The sequence below is a fragment of the Camellia sinensis genome, chromosome 1, assembly GCF_055761805.1.
Source record: "Camellia sinensis isolate YWXY chromosome 1, ASM5576180v1, whole genome shotgun sequence".
NCBI lineage: Eukaryota > Viridiplantae > Streptophyta > Magnoliopsida > Ericales > Theaceae > Camellia > Camellia sinensis.
In genome coordinates, this window is record NC_138961.1 from 248,006,587 (window position 1) to 248,032,993 (window position 26,407).

General features: G+C 33.6%; 1 protein-coding gene across 18 annotated transcripts; it reads left to right on the plus strand.

Moving 5' to 3' along the window:
* Positions 1–732: 732 nt before the first annotated feature.
* On the plus strand, positions 733–14,801 carry LOC145805753 (putative LRR receptor-like serine/threonine-protein kinase At5g10290). 18 transcript variants are annotated; one of them, XR_014347937.1, is made up of 8 exons: positions 733–1,264; positions 1,361–1,462; positions 2,628–4,998; positions 5,101–5,197; positions 6,412–8,755; positions 8,895–8,996; positions 9,325–9,392; positions 14,245–14,801. XR_014347937.1 is itself a non-coding variant. In XM_082900967.1 (8 exons), the coding sequence occupies exons 4-8, from the start codon at positions 5,108–5,110 to the stop codon at positions 14,246–14,248; spliced, it is 363 nt and encodes a 120-aa protein (XP_082757093.1). In that variant the 5' UTR covers positions 733–1,264; positions 1,361–1,462; positions 2,628–4,998; positions 5,101–5,107; the 3' UTR covers positions 14,249–14,801. The 18 variants fall into 18 exon arrangements, 9 of the variants coding, with proteins under 9 accessions (XP_082757093.1, XP_082757097.1, XP_082757103.1 ...); XR_014347944.1 differs by lacking the exon at positions 9,325–9,392 and having other exon boundaries at positions 2,628–2,674; positions 4,710–4,998; XM_082900967.1 differs by having other exon boundaries at positions 7,246–7,344.
* Positions 14,802–26,407: the final 11,606 nt, after the last annotated feature.

Here is a 26,407-nt window from a genome sequence, read left to right on the forward strand (position 1 = left end):
CTCAAATATCTTTTGTGTTTAGTGTTAAAAAAAAGTCATGTAAAATTTCGTTTAATGTATAATAGTACTCTTAAATACTTGAATATATGTTTCTTCATTGTGGGAGAGATTTTGGCATTAACTATCATCCAACCTCTGCTAATAGTCCAAAAGCAGACAATTATAAGCTTAACAAAAAGCAGTCATGACCAGGAATGCAATCTTCATGATTGAATGTAAAAACGAGTCCATGGATTGAGGAACACAAAGTTTTCATGTGCCAATCAATGTATTTTGTCATTTGTTCATTGTTATTTCCATAGTTCTAGCTATATAAACATACTGTCCCTTTTTAGTTAAGGAGTACATGATTAATATGACATTTCAAAAAAATTAATAAATTAATCGTCAAAATGACTAATAGTTAAGTAGTTTTAACGATAGATCGTGCAGGCTTCAAGAATGACTCAATGATATGATGAGAAGCACATTCTAAGTTATGGGAATGCAAAACTCATTTCAAACCCCTGTACATGTTTTCACAGCAGATTATTCTCATAACTGAAGTGTTAGGGAGAGGGAATGAAAAGAAAATTGAGGGCTTGTAATGAGAAGAATTAATATTTCATGGGCCTTCAAAGTATTACTCATAAATTACGGGTCTTTTTGAAAAAAAACAAAAAATTGGGGGGTAGGAGATCATCTCTCTCCAAACCTAGAATATCTCATCCCTGCAGTCCAAACTGAGACCAGACTGTGACCCTCCCTCCCCCTTATCTTCTCCCTCTCTCTCTCTCTCTCTCTAACCCTCTGTAGAAATGACTTGTGGTGCTATCAAACCATTGTTAATGGCCGAGTGTTGTATAATAACCTCTGTTCCAGCACTATTCACTTCCAAAACCCAACACCCATTACTCTCAATCCCCTCAAAAACAATCATACTCACCCCATCTCTCATGCTCATTATCATCTCTTTCTGCTTCATTCCCTTCATCTTCATGGGTCTCTCTCAGACCCAAGATTACATCATCATCATCATCATCGGGTGTGGTCTCGTTCGTTGCGCAGACCTCAGATTGGGCCCAACAAGAGGGCGAAGAACAGAACCCAAGAAGATAGAGGAGAGGGAATCAGAGATGGTGGGGTTTTGGAGGAGAGTGAAGAAGAGTCCTATCCTGAGCCATCTGAAGAGGCTAAGATTTTTGTTGGGAATTTGCCTTATGACATTGATAGTGAGAAATTGGCTCAGCTTTTTGATCAGGCTGGTATTGTTGAGATTGCTGAGGTATAATAATCTCTGTGTTTCTGTGTGTGTGATTATTGGAAATTAGGAATTTTGAGGGATGTGATTATGATGATCATTAGGTGGTTTTGATTGTAGGTAATTTACAATAGGGAAACGGATCAGAGTCGAGGTTTTGGATTCGTAACAATGAGTACTGTCGAAGAAGCTGAGAAGGCTGTTGAGATGTTCCACCGTTATGTAAGTTTGATCCTTTTCTATTCATCTTTTTTGGGTTTCTCTGTTTGGCACTTCAATTTGGAGTCATGCTAAAGATAGAATTATTTGTTCCTTTGTCATTGTTATCGGTAAATTATATTTCAAGCTTGATTCTTTTATGAAAGATTTGAATTTTTAGTTTGCTGTAGTGGATAGCTATGTGCTAGGTATCCAGTTCTCTTAATTGCAATGCGGTGTTTTGACAACACATTAACCAACACTTTAAATTGACAATCCCACTACATCCCCTAATTTAGCACCCCCAATGACGTGACTAAGACCATGTGAGCAGTCCCACACTCCTCTCTCTCATCTTCAGCCCCTCTAATTTCACGTCAACAACTTCTTTGTGAAAGTCTTGGTTGGCCTTCCTATTATGCATCTTTTTTGTCATCATTTCATTCTGATTTTTAAATTCCTTTACCTTTTTGGTGCTTAATTTATTTAGATCTCCTGATAGCTCAGTTTGCGAGTACATTTTCTTTCGCCATGTTCTGGCTAACTAATTTTGGTGCTTAATTTATTTAGATCTCCTGATAGCTCAGTTTGCGAGTACATTTTCTTTCGCCATGTTCTGGCTAACTAATTGTAGGTTTAAGGGTGTGTCTCCTAACAAGCTCTTGTATCCATAGCCCATAAATTTGCAGGCAAATATATGGTTGCAGAAAATGGGTTGGTAGCTTGATCGAAATACAATGTTTTCAATGGTCCAACTGCGCTTCAATAATCTCTTCTTCTTGGATTAATTTATCAAAAAAAAAAAAAAATCTCTTCTTCTTGGATTAAAAAAGAATAGGGATAACAAAGAAAAAGTACTTTCAATCTCTTGGTTGAAGTCACTGTCTATCCCACCTACTGTTTGCTGCCGGTAGGGGACAGTTCTCTAAAGAATGGCAAAGCTAGTTGCCATGGGGGTCCAATGGTGATCCAATGGTGAGCTATATATGGCTTGCTATTGCTATATTTTGCCTTGTAGTTCCAAAAATTCTACCCCAGTGGTAAATTATATGGCTTGCTATATATCACCTATGCCTAAACTTAGCACTTAATATAGCACCTGGTTTATCTATAGGTAATATCTTTGTCTACATCTTGATGTTCTTATTTTATGCTCTCTCTGGTTTTAACTTTTAGTTTGTGAATATAGGTATATCATATCTTGAGAAGAAAGAAGTCCGCACCCGTCTAAGAGAGGTGAGTATAGTCATGTATGTCTGCACCTGTGGTTTGATTCCTAGATTGTAACAGTTGTCATACTTCAAAAAATCCACACCCTTAATAACACATCATAAAATATCAATTAATGAAGCTCATGGATACATAATGTGGTAAACTGGCAGAATTTTCATCTAAATTCATGAATTCCTGATAATTTTAAGAAACATTTATATGGGTATTTTTTTTATCTATTATTATTATTATTATTATTATTATTATTATTATTTTCAGATTTGGAGGTAATTTGGTAACTTTCTTTTTAATTTAGAGAATGAACTATTTAGGTGGTTGTTTATGAGAATTATTGCGCCCTTCCCTTATTTGGAATACCTTCAAGTTCTACTTTGTCTTTGAAATGCTTGTTGGAATTTCTGGAAATTCTAGTAACTTTTTGGCTTTTTGGCTAAAATTGAGGGTTCCCAAACGAGGCCTTAGTCTAGCAAGATAGTCTTATACTTCTATGTAAAGTTAGCTTGCAGAGACAACAATACAAGTTTAGATAATGAAATTTCTGGAAATTTCTCTTACATTTTTAGTGGTGGTGAGACTTCATTGAATCCTTCTAGATGAGATTCCTAGAAAATCTCAATGAGATTCAAAGGTTCTTCTTATATGTTTAAATTCCAGAAAGCCTCTGCATAAATAACAACCACATCTATCTTTTCTATCACCTTAATTGAGTCCTTAAAACCCTTAGACCTTGATCCAAACCCTAACCTTTATATTCTAACTCTTAAGACTTCTCTGTTGTCCAGAAAATTCTAGATTTACCCTACAGCCCAGAAAATCCAGTAACTTTTCTCCTTAAATTTCCAATTCAAAACGGCATCAAAGCTCAATCATTCTGACCACTATCTATGCTCAAACCCTCAATCCAATTTCCAAACCCTTGACCATTCCAAACCCACGATATTTAATTATAGGGGCATCCTTAATCCACGGGCTAAGGAAAACACTTGACTTTTTCTTCTTCTTATATTTGATAAGATATGTCACAAACTAACCTAAGAGGCAAAAAGCTCTGCATCATCATTTTCATGGTAAATTGATCCAGGTCGAACTTGACATGTAGACATCCTAGAAATTAAGTTGAATAAGTCAGAAGAGAGAAATCAGATTGTGACAGCAGTATAGAACACTTGAGAAATAAAAACATGATAATAATTTAATTGTGATCTAATTTATAATCCTCCGACACAATATTAGGAAATTAATTTTACCCAGCACCAGAATAAATTCCAAGCTTGAGGCCTTTATCATGTACATAGTCAACCACAGATTTAATTCCCAATGGAAAACTTTCTGATTCGGGGACTAGTTGACCCTGCAAGACCAATTTACAATAAAAAAAAATTTATTGCATACCTGGCTTTAAAGTTCAGTTTCTACTATTTTTGAGCTTAACAACCAATATATTTATATCAAAACTGGCCTTTAGATCCAAAGTAAACATTACTATGTTTTAAAGAAAGAAACAATATTTTTCTAATAGACCGGAAGGTATATTGTTCAGTTCTTTTTTTAGTCCAATGGTGATGGACACAATGAGAGGATAGCTATAAAAGTGGGACTGACAATTCCAATCCCAAGTCTCTAGCACCACCACCAACAGACTTTACCAATTAAACTAGATGGAAAACATGGCATAAATGTAGTAGGATTTAAATTGACCTCTGAATTTCGTTCTTGAGCTGACCAACAATCATCTGATTTGAAAAAAAATTATTTAGTATGAAACAGAACCAAGTTATGAAGGGGAACAAAACAAATAGATCATGTGGATGAATACCTATGTTAACATAAACACAACCTAAATTAGCCAAATCAGTTGCGATAAGTGCATCAGCTTTCAAAGAGGAGAACATATGTTGGTATTTGTGACATTGAGTTTTTGACAACAGGATAAATGAAAGGATATATTTCTATTCACGCATTCAAATTTTAAATACTTTCGACAGTCCATAAGGGCTTTTGTTTGGGCAATAATAAGTGGTTGGTTCTCATGTGCAAGTTTTTAGGAGCCTCTGTTTTGTGTAAATAACGCCTCAACCCTCAAAGACCCTCAAATCAGAGACCCTCTGATATATAGAGTTACTGAAGTAGACAAAGAAAATAATCTTGTGAGGTGTATATGAGGTTTTCCTATCGCTTATATAATCTTGAAGGAACAAGTAAAAACTCAAGGTGATCAGTTGCAAACTCAAGGTATTCAGTTGCAAGCTCAAGATGCTGTAATAAACTCTTCAAAAGAGCAAGTAACATTTTTGATGAGACAGAGACAATGTTCTAGTGGTTTGCAGGTATAACTACAAGTAAACATATTTATTTAAATGATGTATTTATCATATGTCATCCTTTTCTAAATTTATGCATACTTATGTAAACTTTATTGTATAAATTAGGCGACAGATGGATCTAGTGGCATTTCGAACCAGGCTTCTCCACAAATACATCAGAGATCCTCTTTTGGGAGTCATGAAATGCAACCTTTTAATCGGGGTAAGTCATCCTTACAATACACATACATTGACACAAATTTAGAACCAATGTTAATGACTTCTCTACCAATAAATTGTTAGTTGGGTTGGACAAAATTGGGATTTGATAGGTTGACTTTCTACTTTGCTTCCTTTACTGGTATCCGTAAAAATACCAAACAAACCAGTGAAATAGAGAATTGGGCAATCGAACAAATTTGAATATCAACAATGGATCAAACTGTAATATACAATTAAAAAATAGACCCTTGGATATTGCTATTGGTTGCTTGATTTAGTGATTGTTACTAATGTTTGGCTTTATTGGCTGATTCAGTCCAAATGCCAACCTGTTGGCATCTTACCTTTTATTTAGATATGTTTTAACATCCTAGCTTTGGAGTCTGCCCTCAAGATATGTAAGGAAAGAGAGTCTTATATTCAAGGGCACATAGAAAAAATAGAGAGTATTATAGATAGCATGCATGAGTAATAACTTCTTTTCATCTAAAAAAAAAAGAACACTTGTTTGTAAGAGTCTTTCAATTGTAATGTTTATGTTTATGGTATATGAATAAAAGTCCATTTTCAAAACCGTTGTTCTTTCATAATATAATCCTCTTCTTGAGTGATACACTGACTATGAGAGATTGGGAGTAGGGTGAGGCAATGTGGCTATTAGCGATTACCTATAGGCAAGAGACCACTTGGGAAAACAGAAGCTGAAAGCAACGTCCAAACTTAAAAGGCCTTGTGGAAGGTGTTCTTCTTCAGAGTTCTATACTTAATAGTAATAGCAGAGGCGAGGTGGGCACATATTTAGATATAATTTCCTAGATATTAATAATTGTTAGTTGCTTGTTTACATGTTCTAAGCCCTTTACATGTCTTCACCCATATCTAATCTTAGAAATCAACTTGCAGTGCTTAAAGAACAACAAGAAGAACTGGCTGCACAAATTGAGAACAATTTGTTTCTTAAATCTTTATCCACCTTACACTTCTGCATTACTGTATTTTTTCTCTCCATTTGTTGTTGTTTTCTCTCTAAATGGTTGATCTATCTTAATGTGCAAATATGATCTTCAACTTGAGTATGGTGATATTTTTTGATATGTAAACCACATACTTACCAAAAAGATAAGACTTGTCGAGAATTATTTGTAGTCTAAATTTTCTTTGTAGATTTTGAAATTAAAAATTATACTTATGCTCATTCAATCATTTTTATTGTAGGAAATAAGACAACATGAAAGCATCAATCAATGGACGTCATTTCTCGATTTGAACATTTTTTATGGAGGTCTTTATAAAATGGCGTCATGAGTAATACTTTTGAGTACTATTGTCTTGTGACAAGTTTATATATACCTTTTAGATTATGGTGTGGGCTATTAGTTTATTAGAAATATTGGATCTTTTTTGTATTACAGGCTTATGTAATGAACCTTTTAATTAAGGTGTTTTGGATATTTTGGGATTATAAAAATGCGGACTCTTTTACCTTTTACAATTATTGAGTATTGAGCCATTAGAATAAAATAATGTTTTTATGGATATATAATGTGAGCAGGGATAAGTGAGAGACAACCATTAATGGTTAGTAAATCATTGAAAATTTCAAGCTATATATTATTGGTAATTGAATAGTAAACATAGCATATAACCGTGGTTAATAATTGCTGCTGCAAATAAAATGCAAAAAGAATTTTATGGTTATAGCGACAGTGTAAAACTGATGGAATAGAGTCAAGATATAGTAGTGGTTCACAAAATGTCGCAAAAGTGAAGGATATAGCAGCGGTCGACCCGTCACTATAAAGTTAGCAAGTAATGGATAAATTTAAGATATAGCGACATTTATAACTGTCGCTACATCGGCCGTCGCAATAAAAATAATTATACCAGCGTTTGAGGAAAACGTCACTATAAGGATATGCCGACGGGGCTTTTGCGGCGGTTTGGCCGTCGCTATTGCAACCGCGGGTAAAGATTTTCTAGTTTTTAGCGACGCTTTTTCTTGGCTTTAGCGGCATTTTGGGCCGCTGCTAAAAGTGAATTTTTTTGTAGTGCTCTCTCGCTTTTGTCTCCATCATCGTCGAGTATAGGAGCATCACGGCCATCGCACACGAGCACCACCGTCAATCCACCATTGGAGCATTATCCCAAGTATGTCCTCTCTCTATCTTTCAGTCTCTCTTCTCCTAATTTCAACCTCTAGGGTTTTCTTCTTCCATTTGCATACCTTCGTACATACCCAACCCCAAATCGATCCACCCATCACCATTGATGAAAGATTGTTATTTTGGTTTTTCTTTTTTGTATACATATGTATATAAAATTTGAATTTGGGCTTTGATTTCGACGAGATTGAAGAGGTTTTCCATTGGGGAAATTGTTGAGGTAGAGTTGAATAATAAACCAAAGTTTAAGAAGAGCAGTCGACAAAGGAGTTGAAGCTTTACTTGTTGCTCTGTTTTGATCTTAGGATTGTGGGTTTGATGGCTACGTTTGTTCTTGTTTATTATTTAGGTTTTTATTTTTTTATTTTTTTAATGCTTCTATTGTATTTTGGTGTTTCTGCTGTATTTTGCTGCTTCATTTGCTCATTTGTTTGAAAATCTAATCTAATTGGAGGTAGGTAGTGTGTGGCTTTTGACATGCTAATGAAGGAGCATTGTTTTGAATTTCAGCATAGAATTAAACATAAGTGAAATTAGAGATGATGTGAAACTTACTAATATAGATGCATATTGGAATTTCTTGGTCTTCATTCTTAATCACTCTGCTCTGTACTTGATTTGGAATTTCTTTTTCTTCAATTTGGAGAAGCTTGCTATTATATTCGTTGATGGTTTGAATTACTTGACTGGATTTTGGAGAACTATAAGGCTACTTGACTTAGTTATACCTTCTAAATGGGCCTACAAGTAGCAAAATAGTTCTTGGGTTGTATGTTTCACTTTATTTGTAACATTGTAAGGCGTTGGAACGAGATTTGAAGAACTCTATATTTGTTGTATGCATAAGATTACTTTTTAGCCCAATATACCTTATCCTTTTCTGCAACCCTGCAAGGAAGCTGCAGTCAGAAACTTAGCAAATAGAACCTATAATAAATTCGGCTACCACCTCTTCAACTTATGGTTGCTTTCATTAAACAGAAGGAAGTTTATCAAAAGCAGTATGAAAAGCTAGGATAATATGGTCTTAAGGCTCTTAATGGATCCCGCCACAATTGCCTTTGTCACTTCCATAATTTCCAGTGACTTTCGTAATTGCCCTCAGTCACCATAAACCAGTTGGCATTCATAGAAGCTTTAACATAGAATAGAAAAATGTTTCAGGGTAATTGAGGAAGACAATCTTCTTTCAGTTATTTCTCTCATGTTTTATTTCTTTATTTATTTTTTGAATCTCTTGGTTTTCACATGAGACCTCAAAAATCATGGATTTATAATCCCATGACTTTAGTGGATTTTAGTTTCATGATTTGTCAAAGCAGTTGGCATTCTTAGTTGGTGAATTATTTGGTCATGTACGGAAGAGGCAGCCTTGGGTTGACCTGAAGATTGTCAAGGTAACATTTACACATGGTAGTATATATATTTGATATGAAATGCTTTTCTTAGTTTTTAACAGATGATATAATTTCAGAGGCTTATTGAGGTATTTCAATAATCTTTTTAGTTACATTTCTTTGTTGTCTTTTGGTATAGCAACTCATAGATGCAAACTTATATGCATTACTTGGGAAAAGGACTGCAACAGATGATGAAAAGCCTATTAAAAAGAAGTGTGAGAAGCCTGTTAAGGTTGAGGTGGGCACAGTTGCATGCATCTTTGTTGCCCACAAATATTACTTATCAGTTGATTTAAAGTTTTCTCACGTCTTTTGATCTATTTTCATATCACAAGTGGTGAAGCTATCAAATAAATAGCAAGAATCATTTAGGTAGTCTTTGGATCAAGGATTTGATGAGGAATTTGTGAAGATGGAAGGGAAAAGTGAACAAAATTTAGCTTGTATTTCAATTGCTTTTCCCTTTGTTTTTCCTTTCCCTCCACAAATCCCTACTTAAATCTTTGATCTAAACACACCCTTAACTAGTTGAAAGTAATAATATAGGACTTCTTGTTTGGAAATAGGAAAGGAACTTGCTTGTGATGCAGAAGTACTCCGTGCACACCATCTTTCATCCTAGCACAAAGGCATTGTAAGTCAGATCATAAAGTTAGCTTTGGAGAGTTGGCCAAAAAAATGCTGATGAGAATTCATAACATTTGGGGGAAAAAATAATATTCTTACATCATATTTGAATTGGAGTGATGGCCAGAAAATTCAGAGACCCCTCCCCCCCCCCCCAACACACACACACACACACACACACACACACACAAAAGAGAGGATGTAAGTTATCCTTTCAATTATCATTGAACATGTCGAACATTCTATGCTACTTTTTGATGTTATGGAGACACCAGTCAAACACCACCAAAAATTGTAGAGCAATACTTAGTCGAAAAGGGGTGTTCCGGGGACAAAAATTCAAAACAGCCCCCGAACCACTATGTGAATCTCACAGACAGTTTCCCCTTGACAAATAAGACTTGTGATAACTGACGGAATGTAATTCAGACCAGTAGGTTGGGAGTTAGAGCCGAAAACACCTTAGACTTAGTCAAAAAAGGGCGTTTCGCGGTTGAAAATTCAAAACAGCCCCTGAACCGCCATGTGACTCTCACGGACAGCTTCCCCTTGACAAATAAGACTTGTGACAACTGATGGAATGTAATTTGGATCCGTAGGTTGGGAGTTAGAGCCGAATACGCCTTAAACCTTAGTTGAAAAAGGGCGTTCCGAGGGTGAAAATTCAACACAGCCCCCGAACCACCGTGTGGTTCTCACGGAAAGATTTTCCTTGACAAATAGGACTTGTGACAACTGACGAGATGTAATTCGGACCCGTAGGTTGAGAGTTAGAGCCAAATACGCCTTAAACTTAGTCAGAAAAGGGCATTCTGGGGGCGAAAATTCAAAATAGCCCCCGAGCCACCGTGTGGCTCTTACAGAAAGCTTCCCCACGACAATTACGACCTATGACAACAGACGGAATGTAATTAGGACCCGTAGGCTTGGAGTTTGAGCCAAAAACGCCTTAAACTTAGTCAAAAAAGGGCATTCCGAGGGCGAAAATTCAAAACAGCCCCCGAACCACTGTGTGGCTCTCACGAACAGCTTCCCCTTGACAAATAGGACTTGTGACAACTGACAGAATGTAATTTAGACCCGTAGGTTGAGACTTAGAGCCAAATACGCCTTAAACTTAGTCGGAAAAAGGGCGTTCCGGGGGCAAAAATTTAAAACAGCCCCTGAACCTCCTTGTGGCTCTCACAGGCAGCTTCCCCTTGACAAAAGATGGAATGAAACAAAAAACAGAAGAAAAATAAATTTGGTAAGGATGCTTCATTGCTATGAAGCACGGACACCTCTCCGAGGGCTCCGTACCAGTGTCAGACACGTGTCGGACACGGACACGCGTCGGACACGCAGTGGACACGTGTCCGACACGCATGGGAGAGTGTCCCATTTTTTTTTAAATTTTTTTACATCCGGACACGTTTTGGACACGTTATAGACACGTTTGGGACACGCGCGGGGGCAATTTCACAGTTTAATAAAAAAATTTGGGGTCAATTTGAAAATAACCAAAAGCATATCAAATTTGCCCTAATCTGTTTAGCCCTAATCTGTTCGAATCGACTATGGAATAGAAGATAAACAGCTGAGAAAGAGAGAAAGAAAGAAGACCTGATTTCGTCGTACGTCGTCTCTCGTCGATCGTTGCTCCACGTCGGTCGTCTGTCGTCTGTCGTCTCTCGTCGGCCGTCTGTCGTCAGTCGGCGATCTTCGATCTTCAGTCGATTTGCAGGTACGACTCTTCGATCTTCTTCGATCGCTCCCTCTCTCTTCGATAGCCCTCTCTCTCTCTGTCTCAGCCTCTTCTTTCTTTTATTTCTCTCTCTTCGATAGCTCTCTCTCCCTCTCTGTCTCAGCCTCTTCTCTTCTTTCTTTCTTTTATTTCATTTTTTTTTCCTTTTCCTTTTATTTTGATTTTGATTCTAATTTTTTTTTTTCTTTTATTTTTTTTCTTTTATTAATTTAATTTTTTCTTTTCTTTTTCTTTAATTCTGATTCTGATTTTGTTTTATTTTATTTTTTTTTTCTTTTATTTTTTTTATATTCTGATTTTATTTTTTCTTTTCTATTATTTGAGGATATAATTTTAATAATGTATGTTTATTAATTTTATTAATATTCTGATTTTAGCTTCGAATGACATGTTATGTATTGATGGAATGCTATTTTATATTAATTGTGAACGATATATATGATGTTAAATCAATTAAATGTTTATTTTTTATAATTTTAATAGTGTTATTTTGTATATTTTATTACCTTTATTTGATTTTTTTTAATAATTTTATGCTATGAAGCACGGATACTTCAAAAAGGGTGACGTATCCGTATCAGATACTTATCGGATACCGATACTCCTCGGATACTCGCGGATACGTATCGAATACTTCTTAAAAGTATCGGATACTTCTTAATTAATTTTTTATTAATTTTGAAGTATCGGATACTTAATTTTGAAGTATCGGATACTCGAAGTTACATATTACTTATAATATTTTGTTTAGTTCTTTGATAAGAGGAATATAGTGAGAGTTAAAGTAATAGAATTTGTCAAATTGATATATCCTTGTTGTCTCTCTCACTTCTCTCTCGCTTTCTCACTCTCTCGCGTTTCTTCTCTCTGCTCTCATTCTTTTTTTGGTATTGGCATGTAAGGATAATGTTTAATTTGCATTTGCTTTTGCTTTTAGTTTTGGATGTTTTATGAATGTTTGAGCACTTTTAGGTTAATAGGAATCCCTCTCTTTATTTATTAATTTACTTTAAGTTTTATTCTTATGCATATTACATTATTAAAATTATAAAAAAAAAAAATTTACGAATGTATCCCCGTTGTACCCGTATCATACTTTTTGAAATTTTGACATATCGCTATATCCACATTCCCATATCCCATATCCGTATCCATGCTTCCTAGGCTATCATTGATGACTTAAAAAAGTATATTTGCTGAAATTTTTATTTAAGAATGGTTTTTTGGCTTTAGCTAAGGTCTTGTGATATTCACTGATGAAGGGAAACAAGTTTAAGCTATTGACCTTGAAGACTCTTAGTTTTATAGGAATCTTTCTTCTTTATCAAGTTGTCTTTTGCTTTAGGTTTTATTTTTATGCATACTGCATTACTAAAAATTGTTAAAATAATATTTTTTACGAACGTATCCCTGCCGTACCCGTATCCTAGTTTTTCAAATTTTGTCGTATCGCCGTATCCGTATCGTATCGTATCCGTATCCCGTATCTGTATCCGTGCTTCCTAGATTTTATGACATATAATAAATAAAATTAATTATATATATTGAACGTGTCCCCGGCGTGTCGTGTCCCATATTTTTTGAAAATTTGCGTTTTTGCGTGTCCGTGTCGTGTCCGTGTCGTGTCGCGTGTCCGTGTCCGTGCTTCTTAGCTTCATTGCATTGTTTGGGATCGTTTTGGATCGTTTTCCCAAAACGCATGACTTGTTTAATGCTAGATGGGAAATATATGATTAGGGGATATGATTAGATACAAGTCTTTGTTTAACTTTGTAAAACCATTTTCCATACTTGCATTCTATAGGTTCACCTTCTAAATAGGACAATTACCCAACTTGCAGGAATGGTTTGATTTTCTTTTATATACTCTTCTTATTTGCTTGATTTGGATCTTCTAACATGTTTTTTAATTATGTGGTTCATGGAAACTGAGTTGATGTTGAAGAGCTCCCTCCGCAGTAATGCAGAGAAGTTTGAATTTCAGGCTGAGGTGTCTTGGCTTATGGACATCATTATCAACTCACTTTACAGCAAGAAAGATACCTTCTTTAGGGAGTTAATCTCCAATGCTTCTTATGCAAGTGTATTTTTCCTTGGAAATTTCCTTAACAATGATATGTTTATATCTATATTATGTTAGGCATGAAAGAGGCTGGTTTCATCTTTTGCTATTGGCCGAGTGATATCGATCCAAGTTGAACTTGGAGCAAATTATACTTGTCAAGGGAGTAAAGTGAATTTTGCCCAAAAAAAAAAAAAAAAAAAAAAAAAAATCAAAATTAATTCTATTGTGTAAATTATGTACGTCATATTATGTTGTATTATTATGCGATAGCTGGAATTTTCTGGAATTTTATTTTCATTCATTAGTTGTTGATCACATTAATTGTTCAATCTGTGAAGTACTAGGCTTCTACATTAAAGTAGTAGTTTATGTCAATGAAGTTTATGTGATTCAACCATTGTTGATCAATCTGTTAATGAAATTTTGTCCCATGCTTCTACATTAATTGTTAAATCTTTGAGTTTTGCATTATAATTGATTAACACTCACTGTGCTTCATTGTTCTGTATGTCATTGTGCTTCATTGTGATGTACCTCACATTAATTATAAAGATTGCCACTTCATTGTGCTTTCTGGCCCCTTCTTTGCGTGGGCTGCTTAAAAGCTTGAAAAATCATAAATTTATTTGTATAAATCAGGTACAAGTGAATGTAAAATAGTTTGCTGTTTGTTAGGTTTGTTTAATATTTTTCCCTAATCAATTTGTGAAGCATCTTTGATATCTATAGGCAGATTAGATTCTTTTGAGAAAAGCAAAAAATACTTATTAGTATATAAATTGGATTTAATGAAACAATGCCAAAGAAATGTTATCAGTTGAATTTTGAGATTTTATTAGCATAGTTCATAGTTCATAATTTCCTTTTGTTGGCGCATTATATTTTTGTTAGTTCTTCAGTGTTTGATATATTATCTTGTTAATGTCTATTAACCTCTAGCTTTCTCATTAATTCTAAATCCTTGGTAGATCTATAATTGAGGTATTGATTTTGTTGTGACTTAGGTTTTCTGGTAATTTACTGATGGATTCTGTTTATTTGTATGCTCAGGTGAAGTTGACAAAAGAATTGCATTTGGCCAATTGAGAAGATTTGCTTGGCGAGAATTACAGCTAGTTACTGACAACTTTAATGAGAAAAATGTCCTTGGAAATGGGGGTTTTGGAAAGGTTTATAAAGGAGTGCTTTCAAATAATACTAAAGTGGCTATGAAACGATTAAATGACTATGAGAGTTCTGGTAGAGACGCAGCATTCCAGCGTGAAGTTGAGATGATAAGTGTAGCAATTCACAGGAATCTATTACGTTTGATTGGGTTTTGCTCAACACCAACATAACGCCTTTGGTGTATCTCTTTATGCAGAACGCCTTTTGATTTATTCTAATGAATTTTTGAAGTCTTTTGATTTTATATATAGCTGTGTATAGATGTCACTGGTAGCTCATATGTTTAAATAGGTTTGTATGAAATTATTATTTTAAGTTGGAATATACTTTGTTTGCAATGTTGACATTTAAAAGTTATTCTTTTGTTTGGATAGTTGTAAGTGAAATAGATGCAGATTGTGGAATGAGTGATAATATATATTTGTATTGTTTTGTTTGTATACATGTTATAGGTTGCATGGAATACATATAGGTTGTGGACAGATTAATTTTTTTTTTAAAAAACAAAACAAAAAATTATGTTTTTGGCTACTAAACAATTGGTAGCCAAATATGGAATAAATATTTTTAGCGACTAAATAGTTAGTAGCTAAAAAAAGAATTAAATGGAAACAAATCTTTTGGCGACTAAATATGTATTTAGGCGACTAATGATTTAGTAGCCAAAAAAAAGAAAGAAAATTAATTGGCAATTAAAACTTTAGTAGCTAAACAAAAACTAGACTTTAGACTACTAAACCATGTAGTTGCTAAAAGAAATAAGATGAATAAAAAAGAAAATTAGTGACTAAAAATTTGGTCGCCTTAAATGGTTAAGTTTTTGGCGACATTAAACATAAGTCGCTAAAAATATAATGTTAAATTTATGATGAACTTTTGACGACTAAAAAATTAGTCGCCAATTGAATACTTTCAGTAACTAAATAATTCTTAGTCGCAAATTGAAAACTTTTGGCGACTAAAAAATTAGTCGCCAATTGAAGACTTTCAACGACTAAATAATTTATTCGCCAATATCTTTCTCGACAATAATCTAGCGACAAAGCTGGCGACCAAAAAGTTTAGTCGGCAAAATGTTTTGGCAACTAAAATAGGACTTTGGGCGACTTAAAATTTAGCCGCCAAAAGTGTAATTTGTTGTAGTGTGAAGATAGGGAAGGTACATTTTGAACAAACCCAGTTCATCTCAGCTCTCTCTCTCTCTCTCTCACTCTCCCCCCTCTCTCTCTATCAGGCTTGTTCGTCTTTCTCCTTCAACAATTGTATGTGTTTGGGTTAGACTTCGTTCGATTTAGGTTCATTCAAATCCATCAAGAGCTAACAGGGGGCAGGAGTTCGTTCGACCCATAAAGGTTTGTTCAAATCTTCATCATCTGGTTCATTGCTTTCATTTCAGAAGTTTAACAAAATCACAATGCAAAGAAGATGAAAAGGACGAAATTGAGTGAAGAAGATGAAGAAATTTCTATGAAATTACATCTGGGTTCATCTCTTTCATCCAAGTATTTATTTTTGTGAAATTACATTCCTAAAATTGCTTGAAATTAATTGAGATTCCTTTTGCTTTGTTTGAGAGTGAATGAAATTTGCGAGAAATTGCTTTAAATTTTTTCTGAAATTGTTTGATTATTGTTGTTGTGATTATTATTTAATTATTATCTTTATTGTGATTGTTGTTGTTATTGGTTTTTAATTTTGTTAAATATATATATATATATATTTTTTATGTTTGGGGGGTTTTCCTTTTCCATATCCAAAAATCTAGAAAATAGTAATTTTTTTATAATTGTTGTATTGTTGCTAGGTTTTTCTCACTATGTTTGAACGAAGGGCATTTTTGTCTTTTTGCATGCAAGAGCAAGGGTAATATGGTTATTTTGTATAGGCTACTAACGTCGCTTTTGTAAATTGACAGAATGAGAAAATTTTGATATTAGCAAGTAAAATAAAAAATATTACTGTAATTATTAAAACTATAAATAAGATTTTTGTATTTGTCAGCAAGCTTAAGAATAACTTACCTTTTTACTTTTGTGTATTGTTAATGAGTGTGTATATACGTGGTGCACGTGCAATGGAGTTTGGGACCCACAATTATTGGAGACAGAGAAATGGTTGGCATCTGGAAGATCCATTGAGCTAGCCAGCTAGCTCCATATCAATTCAATTCTCACCATTGCAGTCATGGCTTCTCTAAAAGAGTCCATAGACATACAATTTTAAATTTGTGTGCTTTTATTTAATTATTCAATTACACTAAGAATTTCTCAAAATGAGTTTATTCCATCATCTGTAAAATTTGTACATTTTAATTTTTTCAATTATTAAAATTAATCTATTCCGTTTTATGTTTTTGTAACTTAGATGGTTTTATAAATGATGGGACAAACATATATACGTTACAATTAAGGAAGTGTTGTTATAATTAATATATGTTTTTTACTTTTTTTTGGGAAAATTTTTTACCATAAAATTTATATGGAGTTCTATTAACATATGAATCAATCTCTTCACATGGTATTAGATTGATTTCATATATGGCTTCATCTTATAATTTAGTGCAGGTTTAATATTTCTTATTTTTGTTATCTTTTGGGTTAAGTTTAATGTTTTTTTTTCTTCTTATTTTGGTCAATGTAAGGTTAGAAAATATCTATATATTTTTATTTTATATGAAAATAATTTTCAAATTTTTTAAAAATTACTTTTTTGGAATTTTTTACATGTGGTTTATTTAAAAAAAAAAAAAAACTTAAAAACAATTTGAAGAAACTAATTGGTCAAACAGTTTTTAAAGTTCTTAAAAGTGGCTGCATAGAAAACAAAAATTTTAAAGGAAAAAAGTTAGGTAAAATAGAATCAGTGGTGGATGAGTTTGACTTAGAAATGTTATGAACAATATTGGCTTTTAATTTTGAATAGGGACCAACTTCTTTAAAACTTGATGAACACTAGATGTTTTTCATGTCGATATTTATTTTATAAATTAATAATTTAAATTTTGTCTAACTTCTTATAAATCAAACTCAATATTTAGTTAATAAGTGGATAAAATTTAAATTATTGATTAAATACAATCCACACTTGTTTGTTCTTTCTCTTGAAACTATACTATACTATGCATGCATACATATATAATTAACGAGCGGTTCCCCAAGTGTCCGTGGGGGTTGCAATCATATCAGACGTTCTTTTGAAATCACCATCATCATCATGTATCATATCAGTGGATGTTTTTTTATAAAGGCATTTTGCAAGTTTGGTGCATACCAAAAATCATCATTCTTTGTTTTTGTTGTATGTTCTATGTTGTTGTTGAGTTATACATACAATTCTATTTGTTAATTAAACCTGATATGTCTTCTTCTGTCTCAAGGAAAAGAAAGAGAACAAAAATCCTAGTATGTTATAAACTCAAAAAAATATATTGACTACGTTTTTGGACCGGAGAGGGCTGTTTGGGTTAGTGGGACTCACCACCGGCCCCGTTTCAATAATCAAAACCGTTCATTTTATTGGACACTCCGTATATTTTATTCACAAAAAAAAAATTAAATCGATCGATAATAGTAACTAGTTTAATTTTTCTTTTTTACTAAAAAAATAGACGACAATTGTGTTTTTAAAAAACCAACCATACATTTTTTTTATGACAAAAATAATAAATTAAACAAGTAGCAGTTATCAGATCGGCCTAATTTTTTTTTTTTAAATGAAATATATGAAGTATCAGACAAAATAAACTGTTTAGATTATCGAAACGGGACCTGTGGTGGGCGCCACGGACCCAAACAATCTCCTCTAATCCAGATTTTAACTGAAGAGAATCTATCTTCTAAAATTTAATATTTATGATCAAGATTTAACCAATTTATGATCAAGATTTAACCAATATATGACCCCACAATAGTAATTTCAAATTTATACCGTTGATATGAAATTCTTAGTACTTTTCTGATTTTTTTTCTAGTACTATAGACTTTTTCGGACACATATTCCATTAATATAAAATTTATCATTGATGTATAATTATTTTTCTGCATTTACCCTTAATAATAATTTTGCCTTAATATGTGCAAAATCAACCACAGAAGTTAAAGCCCCTAGTCATGTCGTTGATTAGTCAACATTTTCAAAGCCAATTGTGCAAAATAAGTTCTCTTTGTGGTGGGTTTTAAGATGAAAAACAGATAAATAAATAAATTATATTGACATTTTATGAGATTTGGTCTAATTATATTTTATCTCTTGATATTTTAGAAATTATATTTTTATTTCTGTGGTTAATAGTCTCATTTTACAAACCTCTCTACTTATATAAAAGGTAACAACTTCTAATAGAAAAACAAAAGAAATTACATTGAAAAAAAAAAGTAAAGCAAAGGAAAAGAGAAAAAAAAAAGAAAGTAAAACAAAGTAAGAAAAAGAGAGAGTGTATGAATTTGATATCTTCATCTTGTCTAAATAATTACAATTATATGGGATTAGTGTAATTTTTTAAGTGTCAGGAGTGTCATGTATTAAATCCAACCCTCAGTGTGTAAGTGTATACTAAAAAAAAACACAAATGTGCTTGTCCTACCGACCTGGCCCAATTGACAGATGATGTAATGTAAGCATTTCAATCATAGTGGGCCTAAGCAACGGATCGGTTCGTGCTTTAATTGGGCCTGAGAGCCAGTAAAGGATTCGTTATTTTGGTATGCTATTGCAATGCTGATAAAAAAAAAACGAGATATCACAGTATATAATAAATATAAAGATATAAATAAAAAGGGAAGAAACTAAAAAAAAAATAATAAATGGAAGTTTCAGAGAGGGAGAGAGCATAGCTTCTCTCTAGGGAGATTTTCAGTGATGTTTTGGTAATTGTCTGGTAATATTTTGATGATTCTTTTTATATTTTTAAAGTGTAGATTAAATTTGTAATTTAGAGTGTAAATCTAGACTTTTTATATCCAAACTAAAAGTTTGAATGTTTTTTTCCTCCGTTTTGACATATTTTTTTGAATTTTCTACCCTTACAATGGTTCCTTCTTCTCTTAAACATTTTCTCATACCATTATGGGTGTCTTCTCAACTTTTTTCTTTTGACGGTGTCCGAAGTACAGCGGTGGCGGTGGCAGTGGCAGAGTTGAGCAGCAGCGATGGAAACGCTGTTGATGGAGACATCGGGTTTTCAAGCAGATCTTACTTTGTTTGATGTAGATTTTGCTTTCCAGACCACATCTTTAAAAAGATCACTAATTTTTCCTAAATTGTAGCTGGCCTTTTTTGACGGATTTGTTATTTTTTTTCATTTTATTATATGGTTTGTATGGCCTTTTGGGATCTTATTTTATATGTTATTGATTTTAATATAAATGTTTTCATGTTTTCCAAAAAAAATAAGAATAATGTCTAGAAAATAAGAATATGATTTTTTCTGAATCATATTAATTATTTGGGAAAGCATGCAAGTACGACATACAAATGGGCGTTTCATGCTGTTTGTATTGCCTCGTCCAGAGTTACCTTCTAATGTCTAGATCCTCTAAGACCAAAAGAACCGTCTTACATTTTCATTTATTCTTGTCTGTTCATGGAGGTCTCCGAATGTGTCTTTGAGAGAGAGAGAGAGCTCTGCTCCAAAGGATTGAAGGTTATGCAAATGGAAACGAGTAATGTCCATAGTTAAGTTCATCTTAACTTTATGACTTGGAATTACATTCATCAATAAGAAGTTAACAAAATATTCAGCTACATAACATAATTAACACCGACATGCATTCAAACAGAAACCTACAATACATGATTGCCCGTGCACATTGTTTGAGAACACACTTTTGCCGAGAAAGATAGATGAACAACCACAAAAGTGATACCTAGTAATGTCATAAGAGAAATGTTAGGGATCATTAAATTTTTTTTTATGAAAATGATCATGAAAGATTTGTGATCTTTAGATTACCTTGATTAGTGTGAGGTACTTTATTGCAAGTGTAATCCAAAGGTCACAAATCTTTCATGATGATTTTCATGAAAGATTTTTCATGATACCTAGCATTGCTGATGTCATAAACCAGAAGGGCTCCAGTTGTACCCCTGTAATACGATCTGGTGATGGATCTAAAAGACTCTTGTCAGCCTGAAATAGAGTAAGCGTTTTTGCTTAAACACACTGACAAACAAAAACTAATATCAAATCTGAGCAAGTGGCAGGTAGAAAGGTTAGAGAAACAAGTTACCATCAAACAATGAAGAAATGAAACACTAACAATAAGAATTTCAAAGATAAAAACATGAGCAAAAGGGACTTAAATTAAAATTTTGGAATATATTATATATATGAATGATGCAAAATAGAGACAAATTAACAATTGCCACAATAATGACAATGAACCGAATCTGGATTGGATGGTAAACTAAAAAGAAGAGATATGTTAATAATCTCCACAAGACCGACAATGAACCAAATCTGGACTTGGATGGTAAATGTAATAAGAGATATCCTGACCAGAATCAGATTCAGGAGGCACAAGAACAGCCACTATATTCTTTGTATGCTTGGATTTCAATACGGTCGTTCTGCTTCAAATCATGAACAAAAGAACCAAGATTCCGATATTCACAACCCACTTCTCAAGCCATTATAAAAAAGTTTGCAGATAAACAATCTAACTCCGAATTCAATAATATATAATGAAAACTAAGAGTATCATTCACATAGATTCTTATCCCAAGCATTCACATGATCCAAATGGCATCGTAAAAAAGAAGAAAGGAAAGAAACTTGATAATTTGAAATGGCAACAAAGCAACAACAAACAATGAGGTAAGTAACTATGGGTCAATGGGTCTGGATTTGTGAAAGATAGGCAATTTCCAGTAGAAAGAATAAAATGATTATCATAGTAGTGGCATTGAGAAAGAGAGACCAGATAACATTCGTATACCAATGTCTTGGAATTTATGGTAATGAATTTTCTATACAGAGATATATGTAAAATCCAAAATGTTTACACAACATATATCATAGGGATCCCTAACACATCTATTGGTGTGGTTAGATCGAAAGAGATGATATTCAGTATTTTCACACATAATAACATAGTCCTACACAAAACACCAGAGTTTGGGGATTATACTTATTTTGGGGGAAAAGCAAAACTGAAGGGAAAAAAGATTGAATTGAAAAGCAAGACTAGAAAGAGATTGATGATGATGACGAAGAAGAGCTTGGGACTGAGAATGACACAAGCACTGTTTGGCGAAAAGCCAGAGAGAGAGAGAGAGGAAGGAAGATAACACGAAACGACGACGCATAAGATTGCTTGATTGGGACGTATAATAATTCTGATAAATAAAAAAAAAAAAGACGTATAATAATTGACATTTGGTTTGATTTTGATTTTGATTTTTTATTTTTTGTGGAATTTTAAAAAAAAATAATAATAAATTATCATTTTTATATTGTTTTTTTTGCTAGAAATATTTTTTAAAATTTTAAAAATATGTATCTTGATGTTTATTTTTGTTAAATTAATTTTATTTTAAAAAAATTAAAAATGTGAAATTGAAACCAAATAAAGCTATTATTTTGTAAATATTCCTTCCTTTAAAAAATGTATAAAAAATAAAAATTACTTACTCTTTTCACATAAATGGCAAAAGATCTTAACAAAATAATAATAATAATGGCTACAGATTGAAGCCATATCAAAATGCCGATAGTCAAAAAAATTAAAAAGTCAAAATAAAAAATTAATTATTTTTTAATTATTTTTTTTACATATTTTTTTTGTATAAAATGTCAAAAAATTATTAAAAAAAAGCAATTTCTAAATGAACCCTTAACAACGAGTGTTCTTGTTTTTGTTTTTTTATTGTTGTTCTTTTCCCTAATTCAAAGACAACATTTGATTTTTAATCTATTGATTGCTGCCTCCACAACTCAATTAACAAAACTCCACTTATCTGAATCATAATGATAATAGCCAAAATACCAAATGATATCAATCCCATGCATAAAACTCACTTTTAAAAACTAACTATATCTTTCTTGTAATTGCTTAATTTGAACATGACACAATCTCGAGTTTAGGAAGTGATAAATATGAATTTTTCTTGTTGCCAAATATATGAAAGAATAATAAGATATATGTTTCTTTTTATACTAGGGGCTATGTTATGTATAAACTGAGAAATATATGTTAAGAATTGTGATCAAAGTCCTATTTTTAAAGTGCTACGGTAATTAGTATTTTTTAACAAAAATAGGAGGGCCTTCCACCCTGCAGTCAAGATAGGAAGGAGCTTCCACCCTGCAGGAATGAGATATCCTGCCGCAAACAACCAGCTCAACTTAAGAAGGGTTGTTAACAGCCCGTTGAGCTTCAGACATGGCCTGTACATGACGGAATTAGGATTTCATTATGAGGGGTCAAAAGAAAAATAATTTTTTTTTCATCATATATATAAACACAATACACATGTATGTACAATATGATGTATGAATTATATATACGTTGGAAAAAAAATTTAAAAACCATAGAAGTAATTTCTAATAAGATGGAGAAATTTTTTGAAAAGTGCATAGTTTTCTTTTTTGAGCTTCAGACAAGTGCTTAATAATTTTTTTCCTTCTTTCTGGTACGTCGCATTTTCGACACGACTCCACAGCAACCAAAAAAAAGAGCAGAATAATAATAAATAAATAAATAAAAGGTAATGCAAATATAGCTTTCCCTTAGAAGTGAACTCCATTGCTTGTAATCTTCCAAACTCAAAAGTCCGGAAGTTGTTTCATAACCTGCTAGCAAAATGTCCAATGCAACACTCACTCTCTCTTCATCACTTTTTTTTTTTTTTTATCAGCAAACAAAAAGAGTACATAAATAATGAAAACACAATTACAAGAGAAGCATCCAGCATAGCTAATTGAAACCAAACAAAATTGGCAACAAAAAGCTAGCCCCACATCCACTACCAATACAACCGTTGGTGAGAAACCAACAAGAAGAACCACAGAAACCAACCTAAATCAGCAAAACAGAGAAGACCTCATACCACCACCGAAAACCAAAGAAAAACACCCAAAACAGAGGAGAAGAAAAAACACCAGCAAATAGCACCAATACAGTACCAGCAGTAGGCAGCAGAGGAGAAGGAAAACCAGCAAAAAGCAGCAGAACCGAGAAGAAGAAAAGAAAATAGCACCAATACAGGCACCAGGAAATAGCACCAACCAGAGGAGAAAAGAACAAAAAATAGGACAAGCACAGCTTCAGCCTATCCCTCTTCTACAAAACTTAATTTGTTGCAAGTTAAACAAAAAATCATTGACTGAGAAAGACAGCTTCGCATCAGCAGCTCTAACCCACATAGCAGTCCTGGTTTTAATTAGATCACATAGACCATACAGGTCTGGTTGCAGATCAGAAAACAACACCTCATTCCTGTGTTTCCAAATAGACCACAAGGAAGCAATAGGTAAAACATTCCAGACTTTTCTCTCAAAACTATTACCCGAAAAACCAGCCCAAAACTGTAAAACTCCATCCACTGTTGCCGGCATAACCCACTGAGATCCCCACCAGAGAAAGATATCAGCCCACACCCTCCAGACAAAGTGACACCACAACAAAACATGATTGACCGACAAAGGGACAACAAAGTTAAACACTTTCTCTTCATCACTTAAGTCTCCTTTCTGCAAAATCTCATCTAAGAAATCTCCTTTCCCAACATGCCCCACATCCCTCTTTTCCCTCTCTTTTATGATCTCTTTTAAAGTCGATGAGAGCCTTCCTCTAGCCTGCAAAATTCGGCCAATTAGTTTATAACTAACTCTACAAAAGAAGCGGCATCACTATACAAGTCGGTTCCACAGTTTTAATGTGTCAAATTACACTAAACTACAATGAAAGCAAATATGCAACTTTGACAAAATAAGAAGTCATAATTGTTTGTCAAAGCTTCATATTTGCTTTCATTGAGAAGAATTGTAGATTTTTCTTCTAGCAGTACCTTGACAGCCTTAGCATAAGGTGTCCGTGGGACATACAGTGGGATGGACACAAACCCGTTCATGAAAGTAAGAAAATCTTCCAGTATTCTTGGAGCTAGTGAGTCTTCTGGCTCAATATCCAACACATACTTCAATATCACATAAAATGTAAACTGCATTAAATCATGAAAAAGAATGAAGAATTAGAACTATTTGAAGTCTAAAACTCTAAAATTGGTTGTAAAGGCCTCACCTTTTTAGCTTCTTCGAAGACGGCAACTTCTTGGTGTTCTCTCCATGACTCCATTACCAAGATTGACAGCTTCCGTACGTAACAAAAGAAGTCAGGTCTCGACCTCGACGTACTAATGAGGCTGACAGCAATGTTTCTCAACTTTGTGTGGAGATCACCGGAGACTAGCATTATGGACAACTTCCCAAGAATGTCAAGTAGGACTCCAACCAGAGGTATTGAGTCTTCTGGCTCAATATCCAACACATACTTCAACATCACATACAATGTAAACTGCATTAAATCATGAAAAAAGAATAAAGAATTAGAACTATTTGAAATCTAAAACTCTAAAATTGGTTGTAAAGCCCTCACCTTTTTAGCTTCTTCGTAGACGGCAACTTCTAGGTGTTCTCTCCATGACTCCATTACCAAGATTGACAACTTCTGTACGAAAGAAAGGAAGTCAGGTCTCGATCTCGACGTGCCAATGAAGCTGACAGCAATGTTTCTCAACTTTGTGTGGAGATCACCGGAGCCCAGCATTATCGACAACTTCCCAAGAATGTCAAGTAGGACTCCAACCAGAGGTATTGAGTCTTCTGGCTCAATATCCAACACATACTTCAACATCACATACAATGTAAACTGCATTAAATCATGAAAAAGAATGAAGAATTAGAACTATTTGAAGTCTAAGACTCTAAAATTGGTTGTAAAGCCCTCACCTTTTTAGCTTCTTCGAAGACGGCAACTTCTTGGTGTTCTCTCCATGACTCCATTACCAAGATTGACAGCTTCCGTACGTAACAAAGGAAGTCAGGTCTCGACCTCGACGTACTAATGAGGCTGACAGCAATGTTTCTCAACTTTGTGTGGAGATCACCAGAGACTAGCATTATGGACAACTTCCCAAGAATGTCAAGAATGTCAAGTAGGACTCCAACCAGAGGTATTGAGTCTTCTGGCTCAATATCCAACACATACTTCAACATCACATACAATGTAAACTGCATTAAATCATGAAAAAGAATAAAGAATTAGAACTATTTGAAGTCTAAAACTCTAAAATTGGTTGTAAAGCCCTCACCTTTTTAGCTTCTTCGTAGACGGCAACTTCTAGGTGTTCTCTCCATGACTCCATTACCAAGATTGACAATTTCTGTACGTAACAAAGGAAGTCAGGTCTCGACCTCGACGTGTTAATGAAGCTGACAGCAATGTTTCTCAACTTTGTGCGGAGATCACAGGAGACGAGCATTGTCGACAACTTCGCAAGAATGTCGAGAACAGGCTTGGGTATGTTTGAGGGCTCTTGTCTGACAAAGAAGAATCGAAGCATATGGAAAACCAGAGGAAGTAGGACTGCTAACAGAAGGGCAGCTGCTACTTGGAAAAGTCCTATCATGTTGGCAAACAAAGAAGAAAAGGTACTCGTGGGTTTGTCCCTCATGCTTGCTATATATATATATATAGAAAAAATTGTAATCAAATCTCGGTTATTTATTGCTACAGATCCCCTTTTGACTTTCATATAATTAACTTGTATTTTTTTGTTAACATTTCCTGTTTTTTCTACATCAGTCATATCTGTTTCCTAATGTTAGAGAAAATTAAAAATGGCAAAACTAATAAAAATTGGAGATAATATAGAATATTATCAATAGAGAATATTACCAATAATGATTTATGATTGATGAGATTTAAAAGGTTTAAGATAAGTAAATTAGTGAAAATGAATGTTAAATGCAATATTTTAAGATTCTAATATTATTATATGTAGGAAATATAATCGATTTGGTGGTGAGGAAATTGAGGGGTGGGGG